General features: G+C 39.5%; 1 protein-coding gene across 2 annotated transcripts in view; it reads left to right on the top strand.

Moving 5' to 3' along the window:
* Positions 1-811: 811 nt before the first annotated feature.
* atp6v1ba (ATPase, H+ transporting, lysosomal, V1 subunit B, member a) overlaps positions 812-23051 on the top strand; it is a 44221-nt gene continuing 21981 nt past the window's right edge. The window contains exons 1-5 of one of the 2 annotated variants that reach the window (XM_031823456.1): positions 812-1290; positions 20635-20690; positions 21212-21310; positions 21391-21484; positions 22072-22149. In XM_031823456.1, the coding sequence (XP_031679316.1) occupies positions 1185-1290; positions 20635-20690; positions 21212-21310; positions 21391-21484; positions 22072-22149 (433 nt within the window). In that variant the 5' untranslated portion in view covers positions 812-1184. The remainder of the gene's footprint in view (positions 1291-20634; positions 20691-21211; positions 21311-21390; positions 21485-22071; positions 22150-23051) is intronic. The other variant, XM_031823457.1, reaches the window with a different exon arrangement.

The following is a 23051-nucleotide window of genomic DNA, read 5'->3' as shown; positions in this document are numbered from 1 at the left end:
CACCAGGACATTGTGTGAGTGTGAGGCACATGTGATTTCAGCAATCTGGAGCCAGTAGGCTACTACTGTAGCTCAAATGAAGGTCATGATGCACAAGCAGATCACCGATTGTGACAGATTACTATCTCGTACAGTATACCAATGTGCTGTAGGGTAGCAATACGCTATGTGGAATACAATGTAAGATTTCAGACAAAGCACCTCTCTTTTGCCTGAAATTCCATTAAACTAAATTATAAAGTGAGAAGTCATGATTTTCAGTTATGATTCCAGTGGGAATTGCATACTGCTGTACTCTCATAATTTGCTAATAGCGTACCTGAAACCACACAACTTAATAAGTTCAAATAAAAAACATTTTCTGCAATAATAGACACTGAAATAGGTTTTACCGGACCACTGGCAGTGAGAAGTCATCCAATTTGGGCCTTTTGTAGCCCTGTTCAGGTATTCTAACTGAAGTAGCCAACTTTCAAGGACCTTTAAAACTGTAGGCCCTCAATATACAAGTACCACTATAACCAAAAGGCAGACATGCTGGGAGAATGTCTATCTCTAGATAGGCTACCTGAAATGCAATCCCCACATGTGCTGTGAAAGACAACCTAGATAATCACATTTTCATTTGGCATTATGAAATCTCTTAAGTGCGTGTGTGAAAATGTTCACCTATTTCCTCCAATTAATCGGTTGAGAGTCGTGTTAATATGATTACATCGCATAGGATCGGTCTTGTAGGCTATCCCATATTCACTGTCCACTCAGAAAGATGATTGTGCTGAGGCGTGCGCATCTAATTGATTAACAGCGGCGTGCGCATCCAACTGAAGACCTTGTCTTCTTGTACACTCAAACATCCTGTCGTCACTAATTACCACAGCCACAAAGTCTTAAACCCCGTCTATTTATACAATTTATCTTCATAACATCTGGATTTTAAACCTAACGAAAATAATAAGCCTTATGCATAATCCTAACCTTAAATTAAGACCAATAAGACCATTTATTTCATACATTTTTGCTATAGACAATTTTGACTTTGTGTTTGTAGTAACTAGTGGAAACCCAAACATCCGGATTCCAAAGTCATATGACTAGCCGCCAGCGCACTGTCATTTAATAGCCTCGCAGCTAGCAGCACACTGTAACGTAGCAGGTAACCGGTGAGTTTCGTTAATTTAACCATGGCAACATTGGTGGGAAACAGGACAATGGACATCAACGGACCTGCTGCGGCAAGGACGCACACACAGGCTGTGACCAGAAACTACATCTCACAACCAAGGCTGAGTACGTACCTAGCCAGAACAAATGTTGATTTTTCCATAGCTTGGTAACGTTAGCTAGAGAAAAAACGTAGTGTCTGTGAAATATCCAATATAAAACTTGACTATCACTGTAGGCGACATAAGTAAAATGCGAAAAGGAGTGAAATGACTAGCTCGCAAGCTAACTTTAGCTTATGGGCCCAATTGTTAGCATTAGCTCGTTAGCAAACCTGTACAGTACGCGGAGCTGTTTTGCAAAAGTCTAAATCATCTTTGCTTGTATGTTATATTCAATTCTGTAATCAGAGTTTTTAATAACAGTTACATGCATATGTTTAGAGCTACGTACTCTGTTGGACTAAATATAGCGTTGTGAACATTAGCTAGCTAGTTTAAGCAAGTTCAACTACAGTCAGCTGACTGAATAATCGTGTCACGCATTCAACGGCTTTAGCTACTTTTTTTTAATACACTGCAGCCTTCGATTTTTCTGCATTTCTTGGAAATTGTAGCTAGCTAATTGTATTGGGGTGTGGACTTGTGGTGTGGAAATTATTTATAGGAGGACATGAATAGTAACAGATGGGTTGATTATCCCACTCATGTGACGAAATCACGTGAGAGGCTGCAGGAGAGGATGTCTCATACATAAATTTTTCATCGATTAATTCCCCTAGCCTTGCCATAATTTGCATACATATTTTAAACATGTTTGACTGCCATTGCAAAGAGTAAAACTAATAGCCAGTCGATGCCCCCATTCTAAAATATACATTTAAGGTTTTTTCCTAGTGTGCAGTGCCTTTCATGTCCCCCTTATTTCGTGTAAAATGTGGATTCTAAAAATATTCAAATACAATTTCAGGTGTCCTTTACCTTAACACAAAAATATGGAATATGAATTTTATGAACTTTTATTTGTTTTCATTGGCTGTAAGTGTTTTCTATCCATGTCCAAGGATGTTATTCATCAACTTCTACATGAAATAAAAGCCATCAAATAATACATTTAAAATCTCTCATCAAAACATTTTTTCATGAATATTGTATTTAACATGTTCTGAGTCCCTGATATCACTTTCCACCCTTTTAGTTTGTATTAATTCTCCTTTTAAGAAAACAGCCCCTTTCCACAATGACATCACATTCAGGAAGTGTCATTGTTTGTTGCGAAACTGATGCTGTTTGTTTTATGTTTCATGATGCTAGTCTGTCTCACTCATACATTTCCACCCTCTTAGGCTAAATTATAGAGAAAACTAATCAAATTCATTATGCCATCTTTATCTCAATCACCCACAGAGCTATGGATAATTTAGGCTCCACATTTCCACCTTGTTAGGTTCCACCATGTTAGGATTATGCAGTGACTGTATGCGATTATGCACCTAACAGGGATTTAACTGCCTGAGTGAGCCAATATGTTTTTCTGAAAGTCAAACATGGCCCTTTTTCGGATAGAATACCAAAAAGAAAAATATATAATTTTTCCCTCCCAGAAGTTGAGGTCCAAAAGGCACTGGATTATAGGAATGAAATTGGCTCCCAATATGTAGCCTAGCCATCAGCAATTTGGAAAATTTGACTAATGTTAGCATTATCAACGTACTCAGATTAATAATAACAAATTATGACCAGTTTTACCAATTAAACTGGAGCTTGTAATGACTTTTGCTTGTCAGTACAAAATACCTGTCTGCATAGAATTTAGTGTTGCTAAATTTCTAACTAGCGTCCTTAGCTAATAGTCTCTTTTTCCAGCTCAGATTCATAAATTTAAATTAAAAACAATATATTTAAACACTGATGAAATGGGCCTTTGATGTATTCTTCAGCAGCGGCCAAAATAATGAATACAGGTTTATATGAAAGAGAACATGTAGAGAAATCATATCCCCATGTTATTATTTCAAGGAACAGTTAATAGAGTCACCATCCATCTGTGATATGCCACCATCTCAGAGGCCTTTTAACAGTGGTGTATTGGGAAGAGGGTGCCTTTCAGCCATCTTTTCTTCACCAGGGTGTGAAAATAGGCATGGCCAACATCCAGCTGTGGTGTGGAATCGTCTTTCTCTGATTCCGGCTAAAGACAGGACTTTAGAACCATATTGTACTCTGAATTCAGCCTCTATCTGCTCTTGGTGACGTGTGGAAGAACATTAGGCAGGAGGGTAGCCTAGTGGTTAGTGTTGGACTAGTAACCGGAAGGTTGCAAGTTCAAACCCCCGAGCTGACAAGGTACAAATCTGTCGTTCTGCCCCTGTACAGGCAGTTAACCCACTGTTCCTAGGCCATCATTGAAAATAAGAATTTGTTATTAACTGACTTGCCTGGTTAAATAAAGGTAAAATAAATTAGATGTAGGCATATGGGCTTATATTGTATGTTTTGAGTTTGAACATAAAATGGTAGCCCATGGGCCTGCCTGTCAACATAACAAAGGAGTATACATCTATGTACATCTCTGTAAAGGACAAGACGCAGCATAATGAGCAAAACGAGTGACCTAAGTGACTGAGTGTTGTATGATTGTCGGTGCCCGGCGCGCTGGATCCAGTATCTTAGAAACGGCCACCCTCCTGGGCTTTTCACACGCAGTGTCTAGAATTTACGAGAATGGTGCGAGGAACAAAAAACATCCATTCAGCGGCAGTCCTGCGAGTGAAAACAGCTCGTTGATAAGAGGTTGAAGGAGAATGGCAAGAATTTCGCCGGCTAACAGGAGGTCCAAAAACAGACAAATAATGTCGCAGAACGACATCTCGGAACGCACAACTCATCAATCCTTGTCACGGAGGGCTATTGCAGCAGATGACCACACCGGGTTCCATCAGCTGAAAACAAGAAGATGCGGCTCCAGTGGGCACGCGATCAGCAACACTGGATAATTGAGGAGTGCAAAAACATTGCCTGGAACATGACAGCGAGTTCAGTTTACTTGAGTGGCATGAGCAGTTCCCAGATCTCAATTCTATAGAGCATCTTTGGGATGAGATGGAACGGGCTGTTAGCAGCATGAATGTACCGGCGTCCAATCTGCAGCAACTGCGTGATGCCATCGTGTCAGCATAGACCTACATCCCTGTGAAACTTTCTGACACTTTGTAGAATGTCACAAAGAATTAAGGCTGTTCTGAAGGCAAAGGGTGGTCTGACCCGGTACTAGATGGATGTACCTAATAAACTGGCTAATGAGTGTACATGTAGGTTAGTTTATGATGGAAAGCGGCAATTGTTCATGATCCATTTTAAGTGGCACTTTCAGGGTGGGAAATGAACACCTTGTGCCATTCTTGTGATGTTGCTATTCATTGTAAATGTTTGTAGGCCTATGTAGCCAAATTGTATCTATGATCGTATGCTATCCACTTGTATTTTATATGTTCTATTTATCTGTAAATTAACCAATGTTATCAAGCCACACCCGGCCATGATTACAGACACCTGTGTGTCCTTTGACACTGTATAAACTAGTGACCCGCAGTGTTTGTTATACCCTGATGAAGACCGCTTGTCTGCCAAAACGTTGGTCTTTAGGTTATTCAATTATTGCGTGTGGCTCCTTTTCTTTTTAAGGGAAGGGAAACACCCACCAAATGCAGGTAGATTTTGGCATTGGCAGGTAAGAATGTCCTTTTCACCAGTCACATTAGCAGGTGGTCAAACAAAATTCGGGAACAGTTAAAACCTTTAAAAAAAATCCAAAGCCCAAATGTTCGGTGACCTGAAAGACCTACTAACTGTCCTTGTGCTTCTTGGCTAGTTGCATCGTTTTGTTCACATGCTAGGTTGTTTTTTAATATTAGTTAGAGTTTTCTACAACAGAGATTCCAATCTCTGAATGACACTGAAGTGCCACGGAAAAGGCCCTCCCCTTAAAGGGGCAGCTGAACATGTCTCACCTGACTGACTCATATTTTTGTGAGTACATTGTGCTTGATTGACCATGGAACACTCCAAAAACCTTTTTATTCATGAACTTTTAGTCATTTCTTAACATTAAAGCACAGAAATAATTTAATTATGCTCATAAATGTACCTATAAGCTTCAAGTAATAGCCCAGGCATTTATTTCCTTTAATCATTGAACAAAAGGTGCTTAGAAGACAGGCTTCCATTTGAGCCAGGTGTCTATTTCCTTAATGCACACACATTTTGCTAATTTTTATAGTTAATTGTTTAATTCCTGCATTCACTACCAGCATTTGAATGTCTTTATTTCCTGCACCGTGTGATCATTTACACACTGTCATATTTATTTTGTCTTAGTATGCCTCTATTAAAAATAAAGCTTTTTGCCAGAAGTTCTCAGTGGCCAATTTTTTTTTTTTACCAGTCATTACTGAATTATTTAATATAAACCATGTAAACATTCATGGTAACCTCGTAAGCAATTCATTTAGACCCAATGTTAATTTAATGAAAACTGCCGTTTATTTGCTGAAATGTGCCATTGCCTTGCTATTAAAATGGAAAGGCAGCTATTTGAAATTCAGAGTTTAATTTTAAGGTATTTGTGTGCTCCTAAATATCAACTTATGTAATCCTTGTAAAAAATGTCAGCATTAGAGCTGTGAACTAATAATACTAAATAAGCTGTATCACAGCATTTTGTTGCAGGGCAGGCACTTGATTCTTGATGTTCAGTTGTTTATCTGTTTTTGCTATTGTCTAAATGATATCTTTTAGCATATTGGTTAAAAGATTTGGGTCACAAAAATTAAATTGAGCAATATACAACATTTACTTCTTACTAGTAATATATTTTTTAATCTTAGAAACAAGCATGCTCGTCTGGTACTTGTGATTTTTGGTGTAATTATGGCAAAAATATTTGGGCTCGTCAAATCTACCAGCCACTCCGATTTAGATTTTTTTCCCATCTAAAAACAGTGGCTGGTGGACTAAAGTTAATGTCCCACCCTGGGCATTTTATGATTATCACAAAGTTTTAGCCTTTGATGGTTTATACATTTCCTCATTGGAATCTTGCCCTCATTGGCTGTTGGGAAATTACTTACCATTTCTTACTACCATTTTTCATCTGTTTTCCACTACCTGAAGCCTGCCTCACCCTTTGTTCATCCTAAACTTGTTTCTTGGAAAATTTGGTCTCGCTTCCCCTAGCCTTGATTAACTGAAATACACCTCTTCAATGTATTTAAGACCACAAAAGAAAGTAGGCAGGGAGGGAGTCTTACTTGAGGAGAGGACTATGATCACGACAACGAACTAGGCCTTAATTGATATTTCTGATCTAAATCAATGAAGAACCTTTCTTGAAGATGTATTTAAATATGTATGTTTCTTGTACCGACAGGTTTTCAGGACATATTTTAAGGTCTTACAACGTACACAATATTCCTGCTATAGAAAATAGCTGGAAATACATTTTCAATATGAGATTTTGACTAAACGTCTTCAGCCTAAAGACTAAAAAGATTCCATGTGCTGGTCCGACACTATATTTAGGTTACAATAATAAACTCTGATTGATTGATATTTACCTTAGCATAGGAAATACAGCTAACTCACAAAATAAAGGAAACACCAACATGCTTGTCTTAATTGCCAGAACAGCTTCAATGTGCCTTGGCATAGATTTTACAAGTGGGTGGAACTCTATTGGAGGGATGTGACACCATTCTTCCATGAGAAATTCCATAATTTGGTGTTTTGTTGGTGGTAGAAAATGCTCTCGCAGGCGCCAGTCCAGAATCGCCCGTAAGTGTTCAACCGGGTTGGGATCTGGTGACTGACACCTTTTAAACCCCCTATGCTCCTTTGAGACCCCTCTTTCAATGTCACAGAGATCTCTTCTTCCTGCCATGGTAGCCAAATAATGGGCAACTGGGCATTTTGATACATCACCTTTTTAAAGAATGATGGGGTGTTAAATTGCTTAATTAACTCAGGAACCACACCTGTGTGGAAGAACCTGCTTTCAATATACTTTGTCCCTGATTTACTGAAGTGTTTCCTTTATTTTGGCAGTTACCTGTAGATGGTACCTCTCATTGCCTCTTTGTCTATATCTCACTGATGTTCTTCACTGTCCCTCATATATTTACACCTCAAACATGTCCTATCATAGAGCTAGCCAGGTGGTATTTTTCCTTGAGTATCAGAGGAAAGCATGGACTAAAAGCCTCTTAGCAAACTGGAAGGAAATTACTTAATGGAGCGGAGGCCATCTGAAAGCTAAGGCGAAGATTCTGCTTTGCGTTATAACCCTATTTCCCTCCCATCCTACTTTTCAAATGTCCCCTCTAATGTAGGCATTGAACCATTTTTTCATTCTCATCAAACATCATACTGAACAGCTGCCATTCAATGCAGGCTTATAGTCCGGGCAGCAATTTGAACAAATAATATTTTAGAAAGCAGTTTAGCCTTCTCTCTGTTATTTTAGTGGTGCATGAGCTGGCACATGTTTTTCATAAGAAGGCATCCTGTTTTTCTTTTTAATAAAAAAAAAAACTGGTATGAAAATAGTGATACCATTTTCATGAATAATTTAAGATGGAATGCAATATGTTCAATGCCTACTATCATAGTAATGAGTTGGCATCCTTGCAGTATCATGTGTGCCATAGATCCAACTTTATTGGGAGAGGTTGGTGGGTAGCCTATAACCTGTACTTTCAGAGACTTGGTTCAAAGAAACCCTTTCCCTGGGGTAGCTATATGAATGCAACCTAGGCTATAGGATCACAATGTACCAATGCTTTGCGTTACGTCAGTGAATCAACAGGCGTCTGAGCGAGGCAATGAAAATATTCTATGAAATGCAGGAGAAATAAACAGAGGAGTACGGCAAGTCTTTGACTTTAATTGTATAAAGGTCCTTTGTTCGAAATTTACTTGAGACAAAGATAATTAACCCAGTGGATGGCTTCCCATTGTTTTAGTTGGACACAGTCAGTGTTATAAAGACATTGCACAAGGCAGACTATTTCTTTGTAATGATGTAGTAGGCTAATGATAAAATCATTTTCAATGTACAAAACCCGTCCTAAACTTATTTCTTTGAACAATTCTATAGTGTTCATTATTTGTCTCTGCAATTATTTAAGCAACTAGCTTGTCAGAGAAATAAATACTTTCTGTGGATGTTTGTCTTGACATGAAAGAAAATGAAGATGCCATATTTATTTTTTGCATTTGTATGAGGAGAAAGCAATCCGAGTTGAGACATTTCCTCAGCTTGGTGTTTTTCACATTTCTTTACATGCCTTCCTTAGACTGTAGTGAGCCTTATGGAGAAGTGAGAGGCCAGTTTATTTTCCATGTCAAGAAATCTCCTCTGTTGCTCCATTTGATCACTTCCTCCATGATCAGAATAGTGATTTTCCCCTTTTCAGATACTGTATGTTGTAAGTGGCTACCCTTTTAAATTACCCAGAGAATTTGTTAGAATTGAAAGTACTATAATCTACTTAGCAAATATTCAGTGCATTTCATGACTGAAATTGAATTGAATTCAACCTTCCTTTGCTCCTGCTGACAATGAGGGACCCAAACTGAGCCATCTCTAGACAGGTTAGGCTACCAAGAGAATGGCAAAATGCTTCTCGCCCCTGCAAATGGCTCTAAACTGTTGCTGTGGCATCCTTCTTGTTTCAATCTGTTATAACTGCACCACCTTTGCAGATGGGCTCTGGGGTTAACCAGCTGCCTCTCTGTATAGGTGTCCCCCGTCAGTATGCTCCCCACCAGCAAAACTACCCCACAGATTAGTGTTCCCACCCTGCTAGCCAATTCTCCCCTGGTCCGAGTCTGATTACATGCTTCCCAATCAATGCAGTCAGGTGGGGAGTCCTTTTTCCATATTGGGGCCATCTACCTGCAAGGTTAAAAGCATGCACATTTGATGGGGTTGTCATCACTACGAGGAGCATTGTTAGAAGAGCTGTATGTTAGAAACAGTGGTGAGTAGGAGGCACTGGCAAATTGGACAGCATCCCCATTTTTTTTTGTCAATACCCCTGTAAATAACTTATCAATGTAACCTATTCATACTAATTGATACCTGTCTTTTAATCATGTGTATGCTTACCTTTATGATCACTGTTGTAATATTTCAACAGACATGCATTTCTTCCCCCCCTCTATACACGTGACATTCTATTTGGTTTTAAATTTGGCTTCTCAGAAATTTGACACTTTAAAAAAAAAAAAAATATTATTATTATTTTATATATATATATGAGTTTCTGCCATTTCAACAAATTATTTACAAAGTCTGTAACATACCAATGCCTGTACGCAGGCTTTTATAGCCTTAACAGTGTTTTCAGGAAGCAGGCTGATTACGCTATTCAATTCCATATTCATCAAAAATAATTCAGCTGTCCTTGTGCCATAGTGTATATTCTATCGTTCAGAAGTTTGTGGTCACTTAGAAAGGTCCTTGTTTTTGAAAGAAAAGCAAAGAAAATTGTCCATTTAAAATGTCATCAAATTGATTAGAAATACAGTGTAGACATTGTTAAAGTTCTAAATGACTATTGTAGCTGGAAACGGCAGATTTTTAATGGAATATCTACATAGGCCTACAGAGGCCCATTATCAGCAACCATCACTCCAGTGTTCCAATGGCGCATTGTGTTAGCTAAACACTTTTGGATTTCTAATTGATCATTAGAAAACCTGTTTGCAATTATGTTAGCATAGCTGAAAACAGTTTTGATTTAAAGAAGCAATAAAACGGCTATTCTTTAGACGAGTATCTGGAGTATCAGTATTTGTGGGTTCGATTACAGGCTCAATGTCCAGAAACAAATAACTTTCTTCTGAAACTCGTCAGTCTATTCTTGTTCTGAGACATGAAGGCTGTTCCATGCGAGAAATTGCCAAGAAACTGCAGATCTTGTACAATTCTGTGTAGTACTCCCTTCACAGAACAGTGCAAACTGTCTCTAACCAGAATAGAAAGAGGAGTGGGAGGCCCTGGTGCACAAGTGAGCAAGAGGACAAGTACATTAGTGTCTAGTTTCAGAAACCGACACCTCACAAGTCCTCAAATGGCAGCTTCATTAAATAGTACCCACAAAGCACTAGTCTCAACGTCAACAGTGAGAGGCGACTCCGGGATGCTGGTCTTCTAGGCAGAGTTCCTCTGTCCAGTGTCTGTGTTCTTTTGCCCATCTTAATCTTTTCTTTTTATTGGCCAGTCTGAGATGGATTTTTCTTTGCGACTCTGCCTAGAAGGCAGGAATATGGAATATCCTTCATTTCTCAGAACAAGAATAGACAGACGAGTTTCAGAAGAAGGTTATGTTTATGGCCATTTTGAGCCAAATGCTGGTGATCCAGATACTCAACTAGTCTATAGAAGGACCGTTTTATTGCTTCTTTAATCAGGACTGCAGTTTTCAGCTGTGCTAACATAATTGCAAAAGGGTTTTCTAATGATCAATTAGAAACCCCTTTTGGATTAGATAACACAACGTGCCATTGGAGCACTGGAGTGATGGTTGCTGATAATGGGCCTCTGTATGCTTATGTAGGTATTCCATTAAATCAGCCGTTTCCAGCTACAATAGTCATTTACAACATGTTAACAATGTCTACACTGTATTTCTGATCAATTTGATGTTATTTTAATCAACAAAAAATGAGCTTTTCTTTCAACAAGGACATTTCTAAGAGACCCAACTTTGGAACGGTAGTGTTTTTTTATAAATTTGTTTCCATTTGTGATTTCTCTTACACTGGTTTTTAGAAGCAATTGAGATTTTCTGAAGGTTGCTTTAATTCAGTTTGGCATTGCCAGTCTTATTTTTTTTGCGCTGTGGTAGAAATAGGCTTATTTTCTACCACCAGCCTGAAGGTTTGAATTGTTAAACAATTAGGCCAACATCTTGTCAAAATGGCACCATTAAAAACAGTTAGCCTAATGAGGATAGTTAAGGTATTTTGACATCGGTATGTTAATGCCCGTCTACTAATCTTTGGAACTGTCATATTTGAACACCGCCATCATGATCCTTGTATGACTTATTCACCCCTACTATCCAGAGAACCAGCAGTATTCTGTTCTACCTGATAAGTAATTGTATCCACCTGTTGCCCCAGGTTTAAAGTAGCTGTTTCCAGTTTTCTATGAAATATGATCTATAATGAATTACTATCGTTTTCCTTCTGAATGTATTTTTATCAAGTACAGTTGAAGTGATAAGTGTACATATACCTTAGCCAAACACAGTTATACTCAGGTTTTCACAATTCCTGACATTTAATCCTAGTAAAAATTCCCTGTTTTAGGTCAGTTAGGATCACCACTTTATTTTAAGAATGTGAAATGTCAGAATAATAGTAGTGATTTTATTTAAGCTTTTATTTCTTTCATCACATTCCCAGTGGGTCAGAAGTTTACATACACTCAATTAGTATTTGGTAGCATTGCCTATAAATTGTTTAACTTGGGTCAAATGTTTCGAGTAAACTTCCACAAGCTTCCCACAGTAAGTTGGGTGAATTTTGGCTCATTCCTTCTGACAGAGTCAGGTTTGTAGACCTCCTTGTTCGCACACACTTTTTCAGTTCTGACCACACATTTTCTATGGGATTGAGGTCAGGGCTTTGTGATGGCCACTCCAATACCTTGACTTTGTTTTCCTTAAGCCATTTTGCCACAACTTTTGGAAGTATATTTGGGGTCATTGTCCATTTGGAAGACCCATTTGTGACCAAGCTTTAACTTCCTGACTGATGTCTTGATGTTGCTTCAATATATCCACATTTTCCACCCTCATGATGCCATCTATTTTGTGAAGTGCACCACTCCCTCCTGCAGCAAAGCACCCCCACAACATGATGCTGCCACCCCTGTGCTTCACAGTTGGGATGATGTTCTTCGGCTTGCAAGCCTTCCCCTTTTTCCTCCAAACATAACGATGGTCATTATGGCCAAACAGTTCTATTTTTGTTTCATCAGACCAGAGGACATTTCTCCAAAAAGTACGATCTTTGTCCCCATGTGCAGTTGTAAACCGTAGTCTGGCCTTTTTATGGCGGTTTTGAAGCAGTGGCTTCTTCCTTGCTGAGCAGCCTTTCAGGTTATGTCTATAGGACTAGTTTTACTGTGGATATAGATACTTTTGTACCTGTTTCCTCCAGCATCGTCACAAGGTCCTTTGCTGTTGTTCTGGGATTGATTTGCACGTTTCACACGAAAGTATGTTCCTCTCTAGGAGACAGACAGTGTCTCCTTCCTGAGCGGTATGACGGCTGCGTAGTCCCATGGTGTTTATACTTGCGTACTATTGTTTGTACAGATGAATGTGGTACCTTCAGGCGTTTTGAAACTGCTCCCAAGGATGAACCAGACTTGTGGAGTTCTACAATTGTTTTCTGAGGTCTTTTGCTGATTTCTTTTGATTTTCCTATAATGTTATGCAATGATACACTGAGTTTGAAGGTAGGCCTTGAAATACATCCAAAGGTACACCTCCAATTGACCCAAATGATGTCAATTAGCCTATCAGAAGCTTCTAAAGCAATGACATCATTTTCTGGAATTTTCCCAGCTGTTTAAAGGCACAGTCAACTTAGTGCATGTAAACTTCTGACCCACTGGAATTGTGATGCAGTGAAATAATCTGTCTGTAAACAATTGTTGGAAAAATGACTTGTGTCATGCACAAAGTAGATGTCCTAACCGACTTGCCAAAACTATAGTTTGTTAACAAGAAATTTGTGGAGTGTTTTAGTGACGCCAACCTAAGTGTATGTACTTAACTTCCGACTTCTTCAACTGTGTTAAAAATCAGATATTCTGTATTTTTTGAATGGTGTGGGCGTACCCAACAACAAAATGGTTTGGGCATAGCTGTCAAAAAATATTAATGACCACTAAATAGCTGGTTTGCTAGCTCAGCCAATGAAACAGCCTGTCCAAAACATAACGTCATCCTCTGATGAAATGGCAAGGATTATTGAAAGGGTCTGTTTGAGATGGGGTTTTTAAGTTTTTTTTTTTTTTGTATGTTTAAAAAAAAATGCTTTGGCCACATGCAAGTATAGAACGAGTCAATAACATTATTTGGATATGAGTTAGCAGATTATGAGCTTTTAAAAGTGAGATTTCCACTGGACAGTTACTTAAGCAATAAGGCATGAGAACTCGGACTATCGGTGGATAACTCTGGGCTGTTCTTAGGGCCAAGGTAGGAGTTATCACACGATAATCCCGGGGTCGAGGGCCTTTATGGCTTTTATAAAATGGTTGCCAACGTGTATTTAAAAAAAAAAAAAGAAAAAAAAATACCATTTCAAAAAAATTATAATAATTTCATTCCACCAGATTGGCAAAAGCCAATTAGTTCTGAAGTTGCAAACCAAACAGGCTGGTCTTTAATTCTATTTTCAAGTTTTGACTCAGCCGTTCATTCTATTCATTCCACGTTGCTATGCTAAACAAATCATTGGCATGTAACTAGCTAGCAGAGGTTCAATGATGACTAGAGACAACTTCAATAAATCATTATTTTATAAATTATGTCTAAATGGTCAACAGTGAGCTGATTGTCGACTAAATAATATAGTTCTGGAGGATAGCTAGGCTAACATTACTTCACCTTTGTCAGCCAACTAAACCTAACACACTCACATCAAGCAGCTGAAAAAACAGCAAACTGTGCTTTTTAGTGTGTTTTACCTTTGTTTCTATTACCAATTCTATCCATTATAATGATCCTGGATACACAAAAAGGAACATCCCTACCCTAAACCTTTACCCAGGGCTTGCGTTAATGCAAGCCCTGGATATGCAAAAAAAATGCTTCTTATTGTAATTTCTGCTAGCCTCAGACTAAGTTTGTGCTTGAGTTGCACTTCTCCTCCACTCGGATCAGAATTCACAAAGGGTCTTTCTATCAGCAGACAGCGCTCTGACTGATGTGTAGCTACTTTTCTCTGGTTATATGCATGATTAACTTCATGCAAAACATTAGGAAATGTAGCTGGCTACATTCTATGAAAAGCATTACAAATATGATCGCCATAGTTTTTGTAAATAAGACCTTGCTTTTTAATTGTAAGCACTAATGTGTGTGTGTGTGTGTGTGTGTGTGTGTGTGTGTGTGTGTGTGTGTGTATGTATATAATTATTTAAGGGGAACTATAGATACACGCCCATGATCACTCTATTGAAGCAAAAAACAAGACTGACTTTCAATATACATTCAGGTGAAAGGGTTTAAAATGCAGATTTCTGAACTGTAATGCAACCCTTGCCTTACCTACCATTACCTAACTCTTACTCAGCCCTAACACTAATCGTTTTAAATTTCAACTTCAATGGGGTGACGTCAGAGTTGGGACATCCCATGGAACCAGTTTAGACTTAATTTTTTTGGGTGGAGTGGGTTTGTTGGCTAGTTGGATGTTTTAGTATGTGGAGGTTCCCTGGTTTCAGGCTTGGGCCAATTAGCATTCCCATCTCCTGGCAGCCTGTGAGAAGCCCCCTGTCCATGCTTGTGGTCGGGTAGAATGTGTGATTGTGAGCCGCACATCACTGTTACCACTGCTTTGTACCATTTATTCAGCATTCAAATGATGATGCACCCCCCAGATCCCCCTCTTTCAGCAGGGAAATTGAATTGTGTTGGAATGCTCTGTGCCTCTTTTCTCTGGTACTTGAATGGGCCCTTTAGTATTTCACACCAAGGTGTTCTTCAGGGTGCGAGGTCAGGCTACCAAAACAGCTTCTAGTGGCGGATTAGGACCAATTAACATCTTTGTACACAAAGGGCTCTGGCAGCTGAACAGGCCGGAGGGTGACCCACACTGCCGTTGCATGCCAAGCCAGGGGACCGCTGCACTTGAGCTCAAGTAGCAAAAGAGAGGTGGAGAAAGTTTTTCAAACCTAATGGGAAATGTTGCTACTTCACACCATATGAATGTATAGCCCATTGATTAATCGTTATCTTGTGTAATAAGTGGCCTACTATATATTTTTTTTGTAGTGTGCAACTGTCCCAGAGGATGCCTTTGAATTGTTTTTCATTATTATAAGTTCTGGTGGGCCTGGTCTAAACCATAATTGCAACATTGCGTTTTATTTGTTTTGTTGGAAGGACTTTTTGGGGGGTATTTTAGGAGGGCACCAGCCACCAGATGCTGCAAGAATAATTTTCTTTCTCACAATAAATGTGTAGATGAAGTCTCTGCAAATAGGCCCATCTTGAAATTGCCCTTACGTTCCCATTTGTTTTCATATATTTTCCATTAGAGCTTTGTGGACTTGTGAAAAGATTTGAAGAGGTTCATGTACAATTATACAGCTGCAATTTTCTTGCATCATAATTATAACCCTTCAGTAAATAGCCATATGAATCTCCTTTTTAGACATATGGACAATTTGTAGGGTAAGTGTAGCTATTAACTCCATAATGGGTCTAAACACGACCAGCCAATGTACATTCTGCAATTTGTCTGAGGGGGGAAAAAGGGGTGACATTTTTTTTTTTTTACTGAAGGGGATATCCAAGATTTGTTTGAGGCGAAAGCATAATCCTGTCAGTCATGAGGTTAATCTTTTATTTAGTGCAGCCATGATTGCAAAGACTGAGCTTGTGGGCCAATAGAAGTGACATATTTTTGCTGGCCTGCACTACACACATTGTTGGGATATTTGCAGTGCTTCTGCATATTTCTGCATTCATATTATTGTATTTTTAGTTTTGGGAACCATTTTGAGGGGAAACTAGAGGGCTTTAGGCTATGAAAAAGAGTCCTCAGAGAAGAAGTTGAATTTTGCCAGATTTTAGATGCGAGGTCAAAAGGTTTAAGTATAAGGTTTTTCATTTGAGGATATGCCTAAATCATGATTATTGCCACCGCATGCTTATATTTAATTCATATAGGCCTACTTGCAGATTTAGCAGTGACGCGTTATGAAATAGAGGGAACCAGGATTCATAGCTAATTAGGGGATCATTTCATTAAGTGTTGAGGCAATCGTGGGCTAGCACTGAGGCTTAGCACTGTGTTAATTAATGCTAGATGACTCATTAGCCTACATCCAAGGCCGGTGCCATAGGGTAGAGGGAGGCAAAACAGGGAATCAATCAGTGACTTTGTAGTTGCCTTTTTATGGGTAGGCTCTGTCTCTAGCGATCTGGTTCAGATGAGGTGATGCAGAATTGCGTCGTGGATTTTAGAATCTTAAATAGTCTATTTTCGACTCTACAAATGTCTTTATTCCTGTGCAGGGGGTTTATAGTCAGAGCAGAGGCAGTTTATTTGGAGAATGAAGGGCAACTAACACCCCTCTGTTGTGGTGGTTCTTTTTATCACACTTGAGCGCGCCATCTGTCTCACACTCTTTCTCGCCCCCCTCTCTCTTACGCTCGGTAATAGGGGTTGAAATGCAGGTGTGTGTGAGAGAGAAATGGCTATAGCGCATTGACAGGTTATTTGTTGGCCGCTGCCTAATTAGTGGCATAGTGGATGCACCCCGCCAGGCTTTAGTGCTCAGTGTTAGAACCAGTCTGCTCTAATTTCCTTGTAGCTTTGATATTGGCCAAGAGATTGACGGTCCACACAAAAAAAGAAACGAGGGCATGATGGAAGACCTGGTGGAAACAATGCCCACCCCCCCTCCCATATGGCCTTCTCCTCGCCTTCACATGCTACAGATGTGCGAGGAGAAGCAGGCGGAGGCAAACGTTTTTACATACACTGACAAATTGGATCCAATGTCAGCAGAGCTAATGTTTTCCCAAAGAAAGTAAGAGGACAAAGTTTGGACCACATTCATGCTCTTCTGTTTGTCTCTACTTGGGCCTTTTAATGACAGCCTCCAGGCCCGCCTCCACCTATTCATCCACCTTTATATTTCCCATGACACTGACAGCTTGGGCTCCTCAATAGAAAATGTGGTTAGTTTGGTTAGTTAACCCTATCAGTCCCGAGACCCCAGCAAAAATCTGCTTTTCATTTATCTGACTTTAATTTATCTGCATGTCCAGCCCTTATATTGAGCCTCACAATGAAGTGTTTTACCATTTTATTTTCAGGACAACCAGGGCTACAAGTAGAACACAAACCAATTTGACATAAATAGGTGCATTCATGAGTTTAATTGACAACTGTCAATAATAATAATGTCAGCTAAAGCGAAAGCCTTAATTAAATGTATATGAATGCTGTAGGTACCGAAAGTCTTTGCTCAGTGGGATAACCAACTAGTCAGTGACAACTGTTTGGAGTTTGACCACAACTGTTAGTTTATTACAGTAATACAGACACAATGCCCTAGAATTTCCTATTGTCTTCTAAGTAGAAGAACCGCTTACCTTCTAACCATGCTTGTAACTGTCATATATGTGCGTGTTCGAGAGGGTGTCAACTTTTTAATAGTTTGTAGCTCAAACCATTCGGACTCAACAGACATTTTAGTAAAAAGGCCGGGATCCACCCTTGTCTCATAAACATCACTCTAGCTCAGCCCCCGTTAATCACGTTGACTAATGGTTGGTATCTACGGATGCAGATGAACACGCAATGTTTAAAAGTGGTTAGAAGTCCAAAACGCACAGGCATTACGGTGAGACTCATTGGGTTAAAATTCCTAGTTCAGATTTAAAGATCCACCAAAACATTTTTGGGGGGGTTTTCTTGAGTTTTTGAACCTCTAGTAACTCCTCATCCCAGGTGCGGGAGCGTAATCATCGACTGACACTAATTAGCATAACGCAACGAACATAAATATTCCTAGAAAATATTCCTATTCATGAAAATCACAAGTGAAATATATTGAGATGCAGCTTAGCCTTTTGTTAATCACCCTGTCATCTCAGATGTTCAAGATATGCTTTACAGCTAAAGCTAGACAAGCATTTGTGTAAGTTTATCGAAAGAACTTGGTAACTTGGTCACGGAAATCAGAAAAGCAATCAAATTAAATCGTTTACCTTTGAGCTTCGGATGTTTTCACCCACGAGACTCCCAGTTAGATAGCCAATGTTCCTTTTTTCCCAAAATATTATTTTTGTAGGCGAAATAGCTCTGTTTGTTCTTCACGTTTGGCTGAGAAATCGCCCGGAAATTGCAGTCACAAAAACGCTGAAAAATATTCCAAATTAGCTCCATAATATCGACAGAAGCATGGCAAACGTGGTTTATAATCAATCCTCAAGGTGTTTTTCAAATATCTATTCGATAATATATCCACCGGGACAATTGGTTTTTCAGTAGGACCGAGTGGAATAATGGCTACCTCTGTATTTTACGCAAGAATCACTCTGGGAGCAATCAGGTGACCAGTTGCGCAATGTAGCTGCTTACTGGTATTCTTCAACATAAATGCGTAAAACTACGTCACAATGCTGTAGACACCTTGGGGAATACGGAGAAAAAGTTCTGGTTGATAGCCCATTCACAGCTCAATAGGGACGCATTGGAACGCAGAGCTTTCAAAATATGAGTCACTTCCGGATTGGATTTTATCAGTTCTGTTATACTCACAGACAATATTTTTACAGTTTTGGAAACTTAAGTGTTTTCTGTCCTAAGCTGTCAATTGTCCTGAAAAAATATCCTGTTTACTACGGGAACGTTATTTTTCCAAAAATGAAAATACTGCCCCCTAGTCACAAAAGGCTAAAACATGCTTGATCGCCTAGTTTGCCTTGTTTTGTGATAATTTTGATGGTGTGCGTTTTGGTATTTTGGAAGCAGGAAATGGGCCCATGCACCCATGCTGTAGTAGGAAGTCGGTTTGGGAGGGCTTTGAGCACTGTGGTTGTGTAGAGCTCCTGGCCCTTAGGGGCCACATCCCTCCCTGAGGCGGTTAGTGTTCTAATATGTGTATTTATTGGGGTTTAGGGTGCTGAATCACAAAAGAGTGCTGAATCCTTGATCTGCCTAAAGCTGATTTTTTTTTATTTTTTTGGAGATGGGTGAAAGTAATTTTAAGGAATTAATAATTAGGCTAATTGCACAGACAAAAGATTGTTGGAGCCAAAAATCCTAACAAGTTTGCAAAAGTGGAGTGAATGTGAGTACAGGGAATGAATTAATGAATGGATTGTGCTACCTTGTAATTCAACGAAATTCACTAATTCCCATAACAATCACCTTTGCATGTCTGTCCTATTGTTTAAGAAATTGTAGACTTTGGTCTAGGTAAATACAATTTTACCCTTGTGTTCAAAGTGCCTATATTTCATGTATTTTCCTTTACATTTGCCTGGCCTTGACATTTGGCCATGAAATGCATGAAAGCCATTTAAACCCCTTTACGAAAGGTCACTTTGTAATTACTAACATAGGTATCCTTAAAAAACACTAGCCTACTTATTACCATATGATTGTTGGCTTTCATGCAAAAAAAGCCATGCCCCTTTCTTAACCTCCGTCACTATTGCTTTTAACATTTTTAGTTCAAAGGTGTCGCATCTCTTGTCTAACATTAAGCCCACTCTTGGGTCTGGTGGACATGTTTTTCATGTTCCCCCCCCCCTATACTGAAGGTCATGGTTTTGATCTACTTGCAAGCAAAACAATTTTGCCTATATAGCTAGTTTTCCATCAAATTAGAGACATATTTTCATGTGAATATTTGAAATCTGAATAAAGAAAATATAACATTTTCCCACCAGTGGTGTGTTTCCACCGAACTGATTTGATGCGGTTAAAAAACAGTGCGTGATAACAGCGCACACACAATGTACTTTTTCGCTGAAGTTTTCTTGTACCCAATCAAAGTTCAATGCGTTTCCACTGCATTTTCAACTCTACCTGATTTAGTTTTGTCACAAACTGTTGCGTTAAATAGCAAATGTACCTACTCTGGCATGTGCTCTGGCCATCAGCTTGCAGATGCTGTGCTGGAAGGCTAGTCTACATGAGATTATTATGCATAAGAGCAAGAATATTTGTCAAACGACAGTCAAGCATCGACCTTGTCGCCAGAATAAGACCTTGACATTTATTTGATTGGTGCATCAAGCTCATCACTGTCCACTTTCACGCTGTGAAGTTCATTATAATTTATTTAATCTGTAGCCTAATAAACTGCATGATTTCCCCAGTGGGTGGACCACACACCATATCATCGTGACTTCAAGTTTACTTCGTTGTGATGGTTATTATATCAATATTTGCGCATAAAGGAGATTCAACTGACATTTCTCGCATAATCAAATTTTAGACACAGAAAGATCCCACCATGTCAAACAAACAAATTATCTGTCTGCATATAAAGTTGTACCGAAACTTCCTGTTTCCTTCGCAGCTGTCGTGATTTTTTTTTTATATCTCCATACGGTACGACTTGACTAGCATAAAAACTTTGGATTAAAACGTGGTTCGCGATGCAAAACAAATGGACTGTTCTTCTCTATTTCAGCTTATTCTACTGTGTCTGGAGTAAATGGACCCCTGGTGATTCTGGATAATGTGAAGGTGACTGAGGAAGTAACATTACTTCTCTATTAATCTCTCGTGGACAGACGCACGTAACATACCTGGTAACGTCTGTCAACAGGCTGTGGCATGTGACTGATAATGAGGAACTGTGTTCCGGTATGCAGATTGTTCGTCACTGATCATTTGGACTAATCACGATATCTCAATGCTCGCATCATTTGAATTTCGGAAGGGGAGGGGACATTTGGCCCATAGACTTGCCGGAAACTTGCAGAGAGTTTCCGTTAAAGGGGGGTGGGGGACTTCGCAAATTGCGTTTTATCTTCCCTTTAACGTCGCCACCCCCCCCAGAATTTAATCGAGCATCTGATGCAATTATGCCAGATTTTTGGGGTGGGTTTCCGAGATTACTGCTCTATAGTAATTTGTGTTCTGGCTTGTGTATTGATATTCTTATTCTCTGCAGGGATAGCCTTTGATGGCTGTGTATGTTTCCTGTTTTGAAAGACCGTAAGAAACATGTTTGTTAAATGATGTTTTTCCATCTTATGTGGCAGTTTCCCAGGTATGCTGAGATTGTACATCTGACTTTACCTGATGGCACCAGGAGGAGTGGCCAGGTGCTGGAGGTGATTGGCACCAAGGCTGTCGTACAGGTGAGCCCCACCCCGCACACACACAAACGCGCGTACCCACCACAAACAATTGAAAGTTCCTGTTTTAATGTCATTTTCAGGTGTTTGAGGGGACATCTGGTATTGATGCCAAGAAGACGGCCTGTGAGTTCACCGGTGACATCCTGCGCACACCTGTGTCTGAGGACATGCTGGGTAAGATGAGCCCTCCAACAAGCTGAGTGGCATCCCGTGGGTGCTAGGCAGGAGAAAGCATGAAATCCACTACTGATTAAGACTTAATTAGGCTGCTCTACATGTGTTTTCATCAATCTGTATAACTGTTTCCTCCTCCCCCTTTCTCACACAAAGAAGAACATACCCTGTAAGCTTTACTCTCTTAGTGTGCTTAATACAATTGTTCTGCTCCATTTTTACCTCCCCTCTGTTAATTCCTCAATTTGAGTCCTGCATTGAGTCTTCCCCACACGTGACTTAGGGGAACAAAAACATTGAAGGAAATCTAAGGCTTGTATGACCTTTTGTAAATATCAAACCACATCATTGGGACTCAAGGTCGGGTGTATTTGAATAGTAGAGCGAACCATTTGTTGCTAGAGTATTCTGAGTAATGGGCCTAAAATGAATGAAAATATTAGATACAGTATCTCCACTATTGGCTGGCACCTGAAATAACTACTCATATTTATTAAGGAATTAGAGGCAGAGTGAATTATGTTGATGGCAGTCCATGTACTATGAAATGAAACCAATAGAGAATGTCTTATGCTTTTTCATTTCAGGACGTGTTTTCAATGGCTCAGGCAAGCCCATTGACCGTGGCCCCACTGTGCTGGCTGAAGACTACCTGGATATCATGGGTAGAATGGAGCTATAGTTCACTTCATTCACCAAGTGAAAAATATTCCTTGATAACATTGTCTGTGGTGAAATGAAATTGACCCTGACATGATAAAAAAAAAATAGAACCATGGTACCTTGACGATAATCATAATATACTGAGCTCACAACGGATAAGCTTCCATCTCTACTCTGCTAGTGGACCTAGATGAAGCTATATTTGAGCTTGTATAGTGTGATTTCAGTCTTTAGTTGTATCGCACTGCCACAAGGCCAAACTCTGTCTCTTATATTGACTGTTGATCCCATCCCGAGTCCCTTTTCACGTGTAGGGTGCCATCGTGTAGGCATGGCATCCCAATGAATAGATGACCTGAAGAGGGTCATGAGTCTGCCATCTTAAAGGCAACAATGTGTTTGACCCTGACTTCCGTTTTGACCTTTTGTTCCATCTTCCGACCATGTATTGATGTGAAACCTTTTGGGGATTTCCTACATCTCCCACACGTGTACTTCTTTAATTTTATTTTCTAAACCCTAGTTTACTTGTGTGCAACTACACATAGTTTAAATAGCTGAATTGAAACTATTATGAGGCCAACTCTACCATTTTATATATATTACAGTGCCCTCCACTAGTATTGGCACCCGTGGTTGGATCTTCCAGCAGGACAATGAGCCAAAGCAAACCTCAAAATCAACACAAAAATGGTTCACTGAACACAGAATCAAGGTTTTACCATGGCCATCCCAGTCCTTTGACCTAAACCCCATAGAAAACCTGGGATGAGTTGAAGAGGAGAGCACATATTCTTGGGTCTTTCCGATAGTGATGGATGACTATGGGAACTTGGCCTGTGTGTCATCTCATATTTATACCCCAGTGAAACAGGAAGTCATGGCTTACCACTTAAGTGTTCCT

Source organism: Oncorhynchus kisutch, linkage group LG4 (assembly GCF_002021735.2).
Source record: "Oncorhynchus kisutch isolate 150728-3 linkage group LG4, Okis_V2, whole genome shotgun sequence".
NCBI lineage: Eukaryota > Metazoa > Chordata > Actinopteri > Salmoniformes > Salmonidae > Oncorhynchus > Oncorhynchus kisutch.
The sequence above is the reverse complement of the archived record's forward strand: the minus strand, read 5'-3'. Positions and strand labels throughout refer to the sequence as shown.